Below are 17124 nucleotides of genomic sequence, written 5' to 3'. Positions count from 1 at the left end.
ATCATCAACGTCCCTTAAAAGCGTGCACAAGAAAAAGCCAAATGTTAGCATGTATCAATGCTGTCTTGGAACTTTGATACAAAGTGAACTTTCGTGTGTAGTGAGACTGAAGCCAATCTAGTTCTCATGAGATTACGGAGTTATATTCATGTATCAAATTTGCAAGATGTTCGAGATAGTGCCTAAGGGGATAGAATTGTAGAAAGAAGAATAGTGTGCATTATCTGATATTAATCGAATTACCTTATAGTAACGTCCAGATCTGTATAAACACATTAAAAGTATTAACTTATGATTATGATAAATACGCGAAAAACAAAGGTCAAATATAGCTGCAATTTACATACTACACGTTATTAGTACCATACTAGTATGTTATTTAAGTTTTAGAAGATAATGTATGCATCTAGTGTAACCTACCGATATCATCAAACAACAAATCTAAGTTATTTTTGACCAAATAGAATTACACCAATATATTACATAAACATCTTTATCATCGTTTTTTAACATATGATATAGATAAAAAGCAACTTTTTGAAGGCCAAGTTCAGAATGCCATTGTCGATCGGATCGCACAATATAACACACAATTGCTTAATGTTTATTCACCATAATATATCATACATATAATCTCATTTATACATTGAATCATTAACCATAACAATGAAATTAACTAATTAACATATGAACTATAATAACTGTTATTATCTACTCAGCCCAAGAATGATATAAGTGATTTGATAAATTATATAAATGATCATAGATTGGTTGTTATATATATGTGGTTACTTCCATTAATAAACATGAGTGATAAGGATTGAAAACAAATGTTTACAATCATAAAAGATAAGCTCGAAAATAAACTAAACCTGTAAAACCCATCAACATATCATTATTTTTAATAAATATGAGAGATAAGAATTGAAAACAAATGTTAACAATCAGAAAAAACGTAACCAAAAACATAAACTGGAATTGTAAAACCCATCACCAAGAATGTAATACCTTTGAATTATACATGTAAGAATAATCTATAATAAAACGAGAATGTAATACTACATTTCACATTAAATTGTTATGTAATAAACCATGTATCGCATTAGCAACAATAGAGGCAATAAACCTTGAACATGATACACCGTAATCAAATATGGAAAATAATTTCGATTTCAAAAAAAGTATTGATATCACGAAAGGGAACTTTTATGATAAGCACATTCAAATACAATTATTTTCTCAGATCAACAAGTATTTTAGCTATATAACGTTTTTCTGGGGGGGGGGCTGGTTTAATCAAACATCCGACTGATAATATCCCACTCTTATACGAAAAATATAATAAAACATACGCATTAATCCCCATTGACAGAGCTGTATATAGTTTTGAAATATTATTATAATGCATATATATTAATATTCACTGTCCGTTTGATTATTTGAAAATTATTAACGTTTATTTACCGGTACATGTTCCCGTACTTCCCAGTATCCAGCCGTCATTGCAGCTACAAACCCCATTCATACAAATGCCATTAACACAATCGCTGTCACCTGTGCAACCTGTACAAAAAAAACGAAATGATGTCATATATACGATTTAAAGTTAGTTTCATTGGAGATTCAGATAGTAAATAATTAAGCTTGCATTAGTTTTTAGCTTTTTTTTTTCAAATTGCTAAATAGTTGAATGAGTTGCAGAATACAATCCCAATAAATAGCAAAGGTAATGACACGAAGCGAATACAATTCCAATAGATGGAAAAGATAATGACACGAAGCGAATACAATTTCAATAGATGGCAAAGATAATGGCACGAAACGAATACAATTTCAATAGATGGCAAAGATAATGACACGAAACGAATACAATTTCAATAGATGGCAAAGATAATGGCACGAAACGAATACAATTTCAATAGATGGCAAAGATAATGACACGAAACGAATACAATTTCAATAGATGGCAAAGATAATGACACGAAACGAATACAATTTCAATAGATGGCAAAGATAATGACACGAAGTGAATACAATTCCAATAGATGGCAAAGATAATGACACGAAGTGAATACAATTTCAATAGATGGCAAAGATAATGACACGAAACGAATACAATTTCAATAGATGGCAAAGATAATGACACGAAGCGAATACAATTTCAATAGATGGCAAATATAATGACACGAAACGAATACAATTTCAATAGATGGCAAAGATAGTGACACGAAACGAATACAATTTCAATAGATGGCAAAGATAGTGACACGAAACGAATACAATTTCAATAGATGGCAAAGATAATGACACGAAACGAATACAATTTCAATAGATGGCAAAGATAATGACACAAAACGAATACAATTTCAATAGATGGCAAAGATAATGACACGAAGCGAATACAATTTCAATAGATGGCAAAAATAGTGACACGAAACGAATACAATTTCAATAGATGGCAAAGATAATGACACGAAACGAATACAATTTCAATAGATGGCAAAGATAATGACACGAAATGAATACAATTTCAATAGATGGCAAAGATAATGACACGAAGCGAATACAATTTCAATAGATGGCAAAGATAGTGACACGAAACGAATACAATTTCAATAGATGGCAAAGATAATGACACGAAACGAATACAATTTCAATAGATGGCAAAGATAATGGCACGAAACGAATACAATTTCAATAGATGGCAAAGATAATGACACGAAACGAATACAATTTCAATAGATGGCAAAGATAATGACACGAAGTGAATACAATTCCAATAGATGGCAAAGATAATGACACGAAGTGAATACAATTTCAATAGATGGCAAAGATAATGACACGAAACGAATACAATTTCAATAGATGGCAAAGATAATGACACGAAGCGAATACAATTTCAATAGATGGCAAAGATAATGGCACGAAACGAATACAATTTCAATAGATGGCAAAGATAATGACACGAAACGAATACAATTTCAATAGATGGCAAAGATAATGACACGAAGTGAATACAATTCCAATAGATGGCAAAGATAATGACACGAAACGAATACAATTTCAATAGATGGCAAAGATAATGACACGAAGCGAATACAATTTCAATAGATGGCAAATATAATGACACGAAACGAATACAATTTCAATAGATGGCAAAGATAGTGACACGAAACGAATACAATTTCAATAGATGGCAAAGATAGTGACACGAAACGAATACAATTTCAATAGATGGCAAAGATAATGACACGAAGTGAATACAATTTCAATAGATGGCAAAGATAATGACACGAAACGAATACAATTTCAATAGATGGCAAAGATAATGACACGAAGCGAATACAATTTCAATAGATGGCAAATATAATGACACGAAACGAATACAATTTCAATAGATGGCAAAGATAGTGACACGAAACGAATACAATTTCAATAGATGGCAAAGATAGTGACACGAAACGAATACAATTTCAATAGATGGCAAAGATAATGACACGAAACGAATACAATTTCAATAGATGGCAAAGATAATGACACAAAACGAATACAATTTCAATAGATGGCAAAGATAATGACACGAAGCGAATACAATTTCAATAGATGGCAAAAATAGTGACACGAAACGAATACAATTTCAATAGATGGCAAAGATAATGACACGAAACGAATACAATTTCAATAGATGGCAAAGATAATGACACGAAACGAATACAATTTCAATAGATGGCAAAGATAATGACACGAAGCGAATACAATTTCAATAGATGGCAAAGATAGTGACACGAAACGAATACAATTTCAATAGATGGCAAAGATAATGACACGAAACGAATACAATTTCAATAGATGGCAAAGATAATGACACGAAGCGAATACAATTTCAATAGATGGCAAAGATAGTGACACGAAACGAATACAATTTCAATAGATGGCAAAGATAATGACACGAAACGAATACAATTTCAATAAATGGCAAAGATAATGACACGAAACGAATACAATTTCAATAGATGGCAAAGATAATGACACGAAGTGAATAAAATTCCAATAGATGGCAAAGATAATGACACGAAACGAATACAATTTCAATAGATGGCATAGATAATGACACGAAACGAATACAATTTCAATAGATGGCAAAGATAATGACACGAAACGAATACAATTTCAATAGATGGCAAAGATAGTGACACGAAACGAATACAATTTCAATAGATGGCAAAGATAATGGCACGAAACGAATACAATTTCAATAGATGGCAAAGATAATGACACGAAACGAATACAATTTCAATAGATGGCAAAGATAATGGCACGAAACGAATACAATTTCAATAGATGGCAAAGATAATGACACGAAACGAATACAATTTCAATAGATGGCAAAGATAATGACACGAAACGAATACAATTTCAATAGATGGCAAAGATAATGACACGAAGTGAATACAATTCCAATAGATGGCAAAGATAATGACACGAAGTGAATACAATTTCAATAGATGGCAAAGATAATGACACGAAACGAATACAATTTCAATAGATGGCAAAGATAATGACACGAAGCGAATACAATTTCAATAGATGGCAAATATAATGACACGAAACGAATACAATTTCAATAGATGGCAAAGATAGTGACACGAAACGAATACAATTTCAATAGATGGCAAAGATAGTGACACGAAACGAATACAATTTCAATAGATGGCAAAGATAATGACACGAAACGAATACAATTTCAATAGATGGCAAAGATAATGACACAAAACGAATACAATTTCAATAGATGGCAAAGATAATGACACGAAGCGAATACAATTTCAATAGATGGCAAAAATAGTGACACGAAACGAATACAATTTCAATAGATGGCAAAGATAATGACACGAAACGAATACAATTTCAATAGATGGCAAAGATAATGACACGAAATGAATACAATTTCAATAGATGGCAAAGATAATGACACGAAGCGAATACAATTTCAATAGATGGCAAAGATAGTGACACGAAACGAATACAATTTCAATAGATGGCAAAGATAATGACACGAAACGAATACAATTTCAATAGATGGCAAAGATAATGGCACGAAACGAATACAATTTCAATAGATGGCAAAGATAATGACACGAAACGAATACAATTTCAATAGATGGCAAAGATAATGACACGAAGTGAATACAATTCCAATAGATGGCAAAGATAATGACACGAAGTGAATACAATTTCAATAGATGGCAAAGATAATGACACGAAACGAATACAATTTCAATAGATGGCAAAGATAATGACACGAAGCGAATACAATTTCAATAGATGGCAAAGATAATGGCACGAAACGAATACAATTTCAATAGATGGCAAAGATAATGACACGAAACGAATACAATTTCAATAGATGGCAAAGATAATGACACGAAGTGAATACAATTCCAATAGATGGCAAAGATAATGACACGAAACGAATACAATTTCAATAGATGGCAAAGATAATGACACGAAGCGAATACAATTTCAATAGATGGCAAATATAATGACACGAAACGAATACAATTTCAATAGATGGCAAAGATAGTGACACGAAACGAATACAATTTCAATAGATGGCAAAGATAGTGACACGAAACGAATACAATTTCAATAGATGGCAAAGATAATGACACGAAACGAATACAATTTCAATAGATGGCAAAGATAATGACACAAAACGAATACAATTTCAATAGATGGCAAAGATAATGACACGAAGCGAATACAATTTCAATAGATGGCAAAAATAGTGACACGAAACGAATACAATTTCAATAGATGGCAAAGATAATGACACGAAACGAATACAATTTCAATAGATGGCAAAGATAATGACACGAAACGAATACAATTTCAATAGATGGCAAAGATAATGACACGAAGTGAATACAATTTCAATAGATGGCAAAGATAATGACACGAAACGAATACAATTTCAATAGATGGCAAAGATAATGACACGAAGCGAATACAATTTCAATAGATGGCAAATATAATGACACGAAACGAATACAATTTCAATAGATGGCAAAGATAGTGACACGAAACGAATACAATTTCAATAGATGGCAAAGATAGTGACACGAAACGAATACAATTTCAATAGATGGCAAAGATAATGACACGAAACGAATACAATTTCAATAGATGGCAAAGATAATGACACAAAACGAATACAATTTCAATAGATGGCAAAGATAATGACACGAAGCGAATACAATTTCAATAGATGGCAAAAATAGTGACACGAAACGAATACAATTTCAATAGATGGCAAAGATAATGACACGAAACGAATACAATTTCAATAGATGGCAAAGATAATGACACGAAACGAATACAATTTCAATAGATGGCAAAGATAATGACACGAAGCGAATACAATTTCAATAGATGGCAAAGATAGTGACACGAAACGAATACAATTTCAATAGATGGCAAAGATAATGACACGAAACGAATACAATTTCAATAGATGGCAAAGATAATGACACGAAGCGAATACAATTTCAATAGATGGCAAAGATAGTGACACGAAACGAATACAATTTCAATAGATGGCAAAGATAATGACACGAAACGAATACAATTTCAATAAATGGCAAAGATAATGACACGAAACGAATACAATTTCAATAGATGGCAAAGATAATGACACGAAGTGAATAAAATTCCAATAGATGGCAAAGATAATGACACGAAACGAATACAATTTCAATAGATGGCATAGATAATGACACGAAACGAATACAATTTCAATAGATGGCAAAGATAATGACACGAAACGAATACAATTTCAATAGATGGCAAAGATAGTGACACGAAACGAATACAATTTCAATAGATGGCAAAGATAATGACACGAAACGAATACAATTTCAATAGATGGCAAAGATAATGACACGAAACGAATACAATTTCAATAGATGGCAAAGATAATGACACGAAACGAATACAATTTCAATAGATGGCAAAGATAATGACACGAAGCGAATACAATTTCAATAGATGGCAAAGATAATGACACGAAACGAATACAATTTCAATAAATGGCAAAGATAATGACACGAAACGAATACAATTTCAATAAATGGCAAAGATAATGACACGAAGTGAATACAATTCCAATAGATGGCAAAGATAATGACACGAAACGAATACAATTTCAATAGATGGCATAGATAATGACACGAAACGAATACAATTTCAATAGATGGCAAAGATAGTGACACGAAACGAATACAATTTCAATAGATGGCAAAGATAATGACACGAAACGAATACAATTTCAATAGATGGCAAAGATAATGACACAAAGCGAATACAATTTCAATAGATGGCAAAGATAGTGACACGAAACGAATACAATTTCAATAGATGGCAAAGATAATGACACGAAACGAATACAATTTCAATAGATGGCAAAGATAATGACACAAAGCGAATACAATTTCAATAGATGGCAAAGATAGTGACACGAAACGAATACAATTTCAATAGATGGCAAAGATAATGACACGAAACGAATACAATTTCAATAAATGGCAAAGATAATGACACGAAACGAATACAATTTCAATAGATGGCAAAGATAATGACACGAAGTGAATAAAATTCCAATAGATGGCAAAGATAATGACACGAAACGAATACAATTTCAATAGATGGCATAGATAATGACACGAAACGAATACAATTTCAATAGATGGCAAAGATAATGACACGAAACGAATACAATTTCAATAGATGGCAAAGATAGTGACACGAAACGAATACAATTTCAATAGATGGCAAAGATAGTGACACGAAACGAATACAATTTCAATAGATGGCAAAGATAGTGACACGAAACGAATACAATTTCAATAGATGGCAAAGATAATGACACGAAACGAATACAATTTCAATAGATGGCAAAGATAATGACACGAAACGAATACAATTTCAATAGATGGCAAAGATAATGACACGAAGCGAATACAATTTCAATAGATGGCAAAGATAGTGACACGAAACGAATACAATTTCAATAGATGGCAAAGATAATGACACGAAACGAATACAATTTCAATAAATGGCAAAGATAATGACACGAAACGAATACAATTTCAATAGATGGCAAAGATAATGACACGAAGTGAATACAATTCCAATAGATGGCAAAGATAATGACACGAAACGAATACAATTTCAATAGATGGCATAGATAATGACACGAAACGAATACAATTTCAATAGATGGCAAAGATAGTGACACGAAACGAATACAATTTCAATAGATGGCAAAGATAATGACACGAAACGAATACAATTTCAATAAATGGCAAAGATAATGACACGAAACGAATACAATTTCAATAGATGGCAAAGATAATGACACGAAGTGAATAAAATTCCAATAGATGGCAAAGATAATGACACGAAACGAATACAATTTCAATAGATGGCATAGATAATGACACGAAACGAATACAATTTCAATAGATGGCAAAGATAATGACACGAAACGAATACAATTTCAATAGATGGCAAAGATAGTGACACGAAACGAATACAATTTCAATAGATGGCAAAGATAGTGACACGAAACGAATACAATTTCAATAGATGGCAAAGATAATGACACGAAACGAATACAATTTCAATAGATGGCAAAGATAATGACACGAAACGAATACAATTTCAATAGATGGCAAAGATAATGACACGAAGCGAATACAATTTCAATAGATGGCAAAGATAGTGACACGAAACGAATACAATTTCAATAGATGGCAAAGATAATGACACGAAACGAATACAATTTCAATAAATGGCAAAGATAATGACACGAAACGAATACAATTTCAATAGATGGCAAAGATAATGACACGAAGTGAATACAATTCCAATAGATGGCAAAGATAATGACACGAAACGAATACAATTTCAATAGATGGCATAGATAATGACACGAAACGAATACAATTTCTATAGATGGCAAAGATAATGACACGAAACGAATACAATTTCAATAGATGGCAAAGATAGTGACACGAAACGAATACAATTTCAATAGATGGCAAAGATAATGACACAAAGCGAATACAATTTCAATAGATGGCAAATATAATGACACGAAACGAATAAAATTTCAATAGATGGCAAAGATAGTGACACGAAACGAATACAATTTCAATAGATGGCAAAGATAGTGACACGAAACGAATACAATTTCAATAGATGGCAAAGATAATGACACGAAACGAATACAATTTCAATAGATGGCAAAGATAATGACACAAAACGAATACAATTTCAATAGATGGCAAAGATAATGACACGAAGCGAATACAATTTCAATAGATGGCAAAAATAGTGACACGAAACGAATACAATTTCAATAGATGGCAAAGATAATGACACGAAACGAATACAATTTCAATAGATGGCAAAGATAGTGACACGAAACGAATACAATTTCAATAGATGGCAAAGATAGTGACACAAAACGAATACAATTTCAATAGATGGCAAAGATAATGACACGAAACGAATACAATTTCAATAGATGGCAAAGATAATGACACGAAACGAATACAATTTCAAAAATGGCAAAGATAGTGACACGAAACGAATACAATTTCAATAGATGGCATAGATAATGACACGAAACGAATACAATTTCAATAGATGGCAAAGATAATAACACGAAACGAATACAATTTCAATAAATAGCAAAGATAATGACACGAAACGAATACAATTTCAATAGATGGCATAGATAATGACACGAAGCAAATACAATTTCAATAGATGGCAAAGATAATGACACGAAACGAATACAATTTCAATAGATGGCAAAGATAGTGACACGAAACGAATACAATTTCAATAGATGGCAAAGATAGTGACACGAAACGAATACAATTTCAATAGATGGCAAAGATAATGACACGAAACGAATACAATTTCAATAGATGGCAAAGATAATGACACGAAACGAATACAATTTCAATAGATGGCAAAGATAATGACACGAAGCGAATACAATTTCAATAGATGGCAAAAATAGTGACACGAAACGAATACAATTTCAATAGATGGCAAAGATAATGACACGAAACGAAAACAATTTCAATAGATGGCAAAGATAATGACACGAAACGAATACAATTTCAATAGATGGCAAAGATAATGACACGAAGTGAATACAATTTCAATAGATGGCAAAGATAATGACACGAAACGAATACAATTTCAATAGATGGCAAAGATAATGACACGAAGCGAATACAATTTCAATAGATGGCAAATATAATGACACGAAACGAATACAATTTCAATAGATGGCAAAGATAGTGACACGAAACGAATACAATTTCAATAGATGGCAAAGATAGTGACACGAAACGAATACAATTTCAATAGATGGCAAAGATAATGACACGAAACGAATACAATTTCAATAGATGGCAAAGATAATGACACAAAACGAATACAATTTCAATAGATGGCAAAGATAGTGACACGAAACGAATACAATTTCAATAGATGGCAAAGATAATGACACGAAACGAATACAATTTCAATAGATGGCAAAGATAATGACACGAAGTGAATACAATTCCAATAGATGGCACAGATAATGACACGAAACGAATACAATTTCAATAGATGGCATAGATAATGACACGAAACGAATACAATTTCAATAGATGGCAAAGATAATGACACGAAACGAATACAATTTCAAAAATGGCAAAGATAGTGACACGAAACGAATACAATTTCAATAGATGGCATAGATAATGACACGAAACGAATACAATTTCAATAGATGGCAAAGATAATAACACGAAACGAATACAATTTCAATAAATAGCAAAGATAATGACACGAAACGAATACAATTTCAATAGATGGCATAGATAATGACACGAAGCAAATACAATTTCAATAGATGGCAAAGATAATGACACGAAACGAATACAATTTCAATAGATGGCAAAGATAGTGACACGAAACGAATACAATTTCAATAGATGGCAAAGATAGTGACACGAAACGAATACAATTTCAATAGATGGCAAAGATAATGACACGAAACGAATACAATTTCAATAGATGGCAAAGATAATGACACAAAACGAATACAATTTCAATAGATGGCAAAGATAATGACACGAAGCGAATACAATTTCAATAGATGGCAAAAATAGTGACACGAAACGAATACAATTTCAATAGATGGCAAAGATAATGACACGAAACGAATACAATTTCAATAGATGGCAAAGATAATGACACGAAACGAATACAATTTCAATAGATGGCAAAGATAATGACACGAAGTGAATACAATTTCAATAGATGGCAAAGATAATGACACGAAACGAATACAATTTCAATAGATGGCAAAGATAATGACACGAAGCGAATACAATTTCAATAGATGGCAAATATAATGACACGAAACGAATACAATTTCAATAGATGGCAAAGATAGTGACACGAAACGAATACAATTTCAATAGATGGCAAAGATAGTGACACGAAACGAATACAATTTCAATAGATGGCAAAGATAATGACACGAAACGAATACAATTTCAATAGATGGCAAAGATAATGACACAAAACGAATACAATTTCAATAGATGGCAAAGATAATGACACGAAACGAATACAATTTCAATAGATGGCAAAGATAATGACACAAAACGAATACAATTTCAATAGATGGCAAAGATAATGACACGAAACGAATACAATTTCAATAGATGGCAAAGATAATGACACGAAGCGAATACAATTTCAATAGATGGCAAAGATAGTGACACGAAACGAATACAATTTCAATAGATGGCAAAGATAATGACACGAAACGAATACAATTTCAATAGATGGCAAAGATAATGACACAAAACGAATACAATTTCAATAGATGGCAAAGATAATGACACGAAGCGAATACAATTTCAATAGATGGCAAAAATAGTGACACGAAACGAATACAATTTCAATAGATGGCAAAGATAATGACACGAAACGAAAACAATTTCAATAGATGGCAAAGATAATGACACGAAACGAATACAATTTCAATAGATGGCAAAGATAATGACACGAAGTGAATACAATTTCAATAGATGGCAAAGATAATGACACGAAACGAATACAATTTCAATAGATGGCAAAGATAATGACACGAAGCGAATACAATTTCAATAGATGGCAAATATAATGACACGAAACGAATACAATTTCAATAGATGGCAAAGATAGTGACACGAAACGAATACAATTTCAATAGATGGCAAAGATAGTGACACGAAACGAATACAATTTCAATAGATGGCAAAGATAATGACACGAAACGAATACAATTTCAATAGATGGCAAAGATAATGACACAAAACGAATACAATTTCAATAGATGGCAAAGATAGTGACACGAAACGAATACAATTCCAATAGATGGCAAAGATAATGACACGAAACGAATACAATTTCAATAGATGGCAAAGATAATGACACGAAGTGAATACAATTCCAATAGATGGCACAGATAATGACACGAAACGAATACAATTTCAATAGATGGCATAGATAATGACACGAAACGAATACAATTTCAATAGATGGCAAAGATAATGACACGAAACGAATACAATTTCAAAAATGGCAAAGATAGTGACACGAAACGAATACAATTTCAATAGATGGCATAGATAATGACACGAAACGAATACAATTTCAATAGATGGCAAAGATAATAACACGAAACGAATACAATTTCAATAAATAGCAAAGATAATGACACGAAACGAATACAATTTCAATAGATGGCATAGATAATGACACGAAGCAAATACAATTTCAATAGATGGCAAAGATAATGACACGAAACGAATACAATTTCAATAGATGGCAAAGATAGTGACACGAAGCGAATACAATTTCAATAGATGGCAAAGATAGTGACACGAAACGAATACAATTTCAATAGATGGCAAAGATAATGACACGAAACGAATACAATTTCAATAGATGGCAAAGATAATGACACAAAACGAATACAATTTCAATAGATGGCAAAGATAATGACACGAAGCGAATACAATTTCAATAGATGGCAAAAATAGTGACACGAAACGAATACAATTTCAATAGATGGCAAAGATAATGACACGAAACGAAAACAATTTCAATAGATGGCAAAGATAATGACACGAAACGAATACAATTTCAATAGATGGCAAAGATAATGACACGAAGTGAATACAATTTCAATAGATGGCAAAGATAATGACACGAAACGAATACAATTTCAATAGATGGCAAAGATAATGACACGAAGCGAATACAATTTCAATAGATGGCAAATATAATGACACGAAACGAATACAATTTCAATAGATGGCAAAGATAGTGACACGAAACGAATACAATTTCAATAGATGGCAAAGATAGTGACACGAAACGAATACAATTTCAATAGATGGCAAAGATAATGACACGAAACGAATACAATTTCAATAGATGGCAAAGATAATGACACAAAACGAATACAATTTCAATAGATGGCAAAGATAGTGACACGAAACGAATACAATTTCAATAGATGGCAAAGATAATGACACGAAACGAATACAATTTCAATAGATGGCAAAGTTAATGACACGAAGTGAATACAATTCCAATAGATGGCACAGATAATGACACGAAACGAATACAATTTCAATAGATGGCATAGATAATGACACGAAACGAATACAATTTCAATAGATGGCAAAGATAATGACACGAAACGAATACAATTTCAAAAATGGCAAAGATAGTGACACGAAACGAATACAATTTCAATAGATGGCATAGATAATGACACGAAACGAATACAATTTCAATAGATGGCAAAGATAATAACACGAAACGAATACAATTTCAATAAATAGCAAAGATAATGACACGAAACGAATACAATTTCAATAGATGGCATAGATAATGACACGAAGCAAATACAATTTCAATAGATGGCAAAGATAATGACACGAAACGAATACAATTTCAATAGATGGCAAAGATAGTGACACGAAACGAATACAATTTCAATAGATGGCAAAGATAGTGACACGAAACGAATACAATTTCAATAGATGGCAAAGATAATGACACGAAACGAATACAATTTCAATAGATGGCAAAGATAATGACACAAAACGAATACAATTTCAATAGATGGCAAAGATAATGACACGAAGCGAATACAATTTCAATAGATGGCAAAAATAGTGACACGAAACGAATACAATTTCAATAGATGGCAAAGATAATGACACGAAACGAATACAATTTCAATAGATGGCAAAGATAATGACACGAAACGAATACAATTTCAATAGATGGCAAAGATAATGACACGAAGTGAATACAATTTCAATAGATGGCAAAGATAATGACACGAAACGAATACAATTTCAATAGATGGCAAAGATAATGACACGAAGCGAATACAATTTCAATAGATGGCAAATATAATGACACGAAACGAATACAATTTCAATAGATGGCAAAGATAGTGACACGAAACGAATACAATTTCAATAGATGGCAAAGATAGTGACACGAAACGAATACAATTTCAATAGATGGCAAAGATAATGACACGAAACGAATACAATTTCAATAGATGGCAAAGATAATGACACAAAACGAATACAATTTCAATAGATGGCAAAGATAATGACACGAAGCGAATACAATTTCAATAGATGGCAAAAATAGTGACACGAAACGAATACAATTTCAATAGATGGCAAAGATAATGACACGAAACGAATACAATTTCAATAGATGGCAAAGATAATGACACGAAACGAATACAATTTCAATAGATGGCAAAGATAATGACACGAAGCGAATACAATTTCAATAGATGGCAAAGATAGTGACACGAAACGAATACAATTTCAATAGATGGCAAAGATAATGACACGAAACGAATACAATTTCAATAAATGGCAAAGATAATGACACGAAACGAATACAATTTCAATAGATGGCAAAGATAATGACACGAAGTGAATACAATTCCAATAGATGGCAAAGATAATGACACGAAACGAATACAATTTCAATAGATGGCATAGATAATGACACGAAACGAATACAATTTCAATAGATGGCAAAGATAATGACACGAAACGAATACAATTTCAATAGATGGCAAAGATAGTGACACGAAACGAATACAATTTCAATAGATGGCATAGATAATGACACGAAACGAATACAATTTCAAAAATGGCAAAGATAGTGACACGAAACGAATACAATTTCAATAGATGGCATAGATAATGACACGAAACGAATACAATTTCAATAGATGGCAAAGATAATAACACGAAACGAATACAATTTCAATAAATAGCAAAGATAATGACACGAAACGAATACAATTTCAATAGATGGCATAGATAATGACACGAAGCAAATACAATTTCAATAGATGGCAAAGATAATGACACGAAACGAATACAATTTCAATAGATGGCAAAGATAATGACACGAAGCGAATACAATTTCAATAGATGGCAAAGATAGTGACACGAAACGAATACAATTTCAATAGATGGCAAAGATAATGACACGAAACGAATACAATTTCAATAAATGGCAAAGATAATGACACGAAACGAATACAATTTCAATAGATGGCAAAGATAATGACACGAAGTGAATACAATTCCAATAGATGGCAAAGATAATGACACGAAACGAATACAATTTCAATAGATGGCATAGATAATGACACAAAACGAATACAATTTCAATAGATGGCAAAGATAATGACACGAAACGAATACAATTTCAAAAATGGCAAAGATAGTGACACGAAACGAATACAATTTCAATAGATGGCATAGATAATGACACGAAACGAATACAATTTCAATAGATGGCAAAGATAATAACACGAAACGAATACAATTTCAATAAATAGCAAAGATAATGACACGAAACGAATACAATTTCAATAGATGGCATAGATAATGACACGAAGCAAATACAATTTCAATAGATGGCAAAGATAATGACACGAAACGAATACAATTTCAATAGATGGCAAAGATAGTGACACGAAACGAATACAATTTCAATAGATGGCAAAGATAATGACACGAAGCGAATACAATTTCAATAGATGGCAAAGATAGTGGCACGAAGCGAATACAATTTCAATAGATGGCAAAGATAATGACACGAAGCGAATACAATTTCAATAGATGGCAAAGATAATGACACAAAGCGAATACAATTTCAATAAATAGCAAAGATAATGACACGAAGCGAATACAATTCCAATAGATGGCAAAGATAATGACACGAAGCGATTACGATTCCAATAGATGGCAAAGATAGTGGTACGAAACGAATACAGTTTCAATAGATGGCAAAGATAATGGCACGAATCGAATGCAATCCAAATTGATGGCAAAGATAATAACACGGAACGAATACAATTCCAATAGATGGCACATATAATATATTTAAAGCGCCATGGTCGTCGCGTGACGTGATTGATAAGGGTTCCATGCGATATACGTGACGCGTGTAATATGTATTGTATGTTTACACAAAATTCACGTGGCGATTTGACAATGATATCGTTGCCATCTGACAATCTATGAATTCATCCTGTCTTTGAATGATTGCATTCAACCTTACCTTGTGTACACACAGGAACATCGTCTGACCAATTACCATTCATACATGTTATAGTGTCATTACCTTCTATTACATAACCCGTATCGCATGTAAATGTGACAGGAGCACTATTAACATAAGGCGATTCCCCCGAGTGAGAACCATGTTCTGGGGTTTCTGGTTCTAGGCAGTTGATATCTACGCAAAAAGTGAAGAGTTCAGAAATTGACAATGAAGTGAAAAACAGTACTGAATGTGACAATTTAGCGAAATACTAGTCACTGGCCACTGAGATAGAATAAAGAGACACGCTTATTATAAGTTTATATAATCATCAATTCGGTTAAATTCAAATTCTTTACCTACAGTGAACAACATCTGATATGAAAAATTGAT

The 17124-nt window shown here is 32.1% G+C and overlaps 1 protein-coding gene across 1 annotated transcript in view; it reads right to left on the bottom strand.

Annotated features, from left to right (window-relative positions):
- LOC102800450 (CUB and sushi domain-containing protein 1-like) overlaps window positions 1-17124 on the bottom strand; it is a 54463-nt gene that overhangs the window by 10225 nt on the left and 27114 nt on the right. The window contains exons 12-13 of the mRNA XM_085505556.1: window positions 16750-16926; window positions 1465-1563 (exon numbers count right to left, since the gene is read on the bottom strand). Of these exons, the coding sequence (XP_085361682.1) occupies window positions 1465-1563; window positions 16750-16926 (276 nt within the window). The remainder of the gene's footprint in view (window positions 1-1464; window positions 1564-16749; window positions 16927-17124) is intronic.

This window comes from Saccoglossus kowalevskii, chromosome 11 (genome assembly GCF_978046115.1).
Source record: "Saccoglossus kowalevskii chromosome 11, keSacKowa6.1, whole genome shotgun sequence".
Taxonomy (NCBI): domain Eukaryota; kingdom Metazoa; phylum Hemichordata; class Enteropneusta; family Harrimaniidae; genus Saccoglossus; species Saccoglossus kowalevskii.
This window is presented reverse-complemented; position numbering and strand designations above follow the sequence as displayed.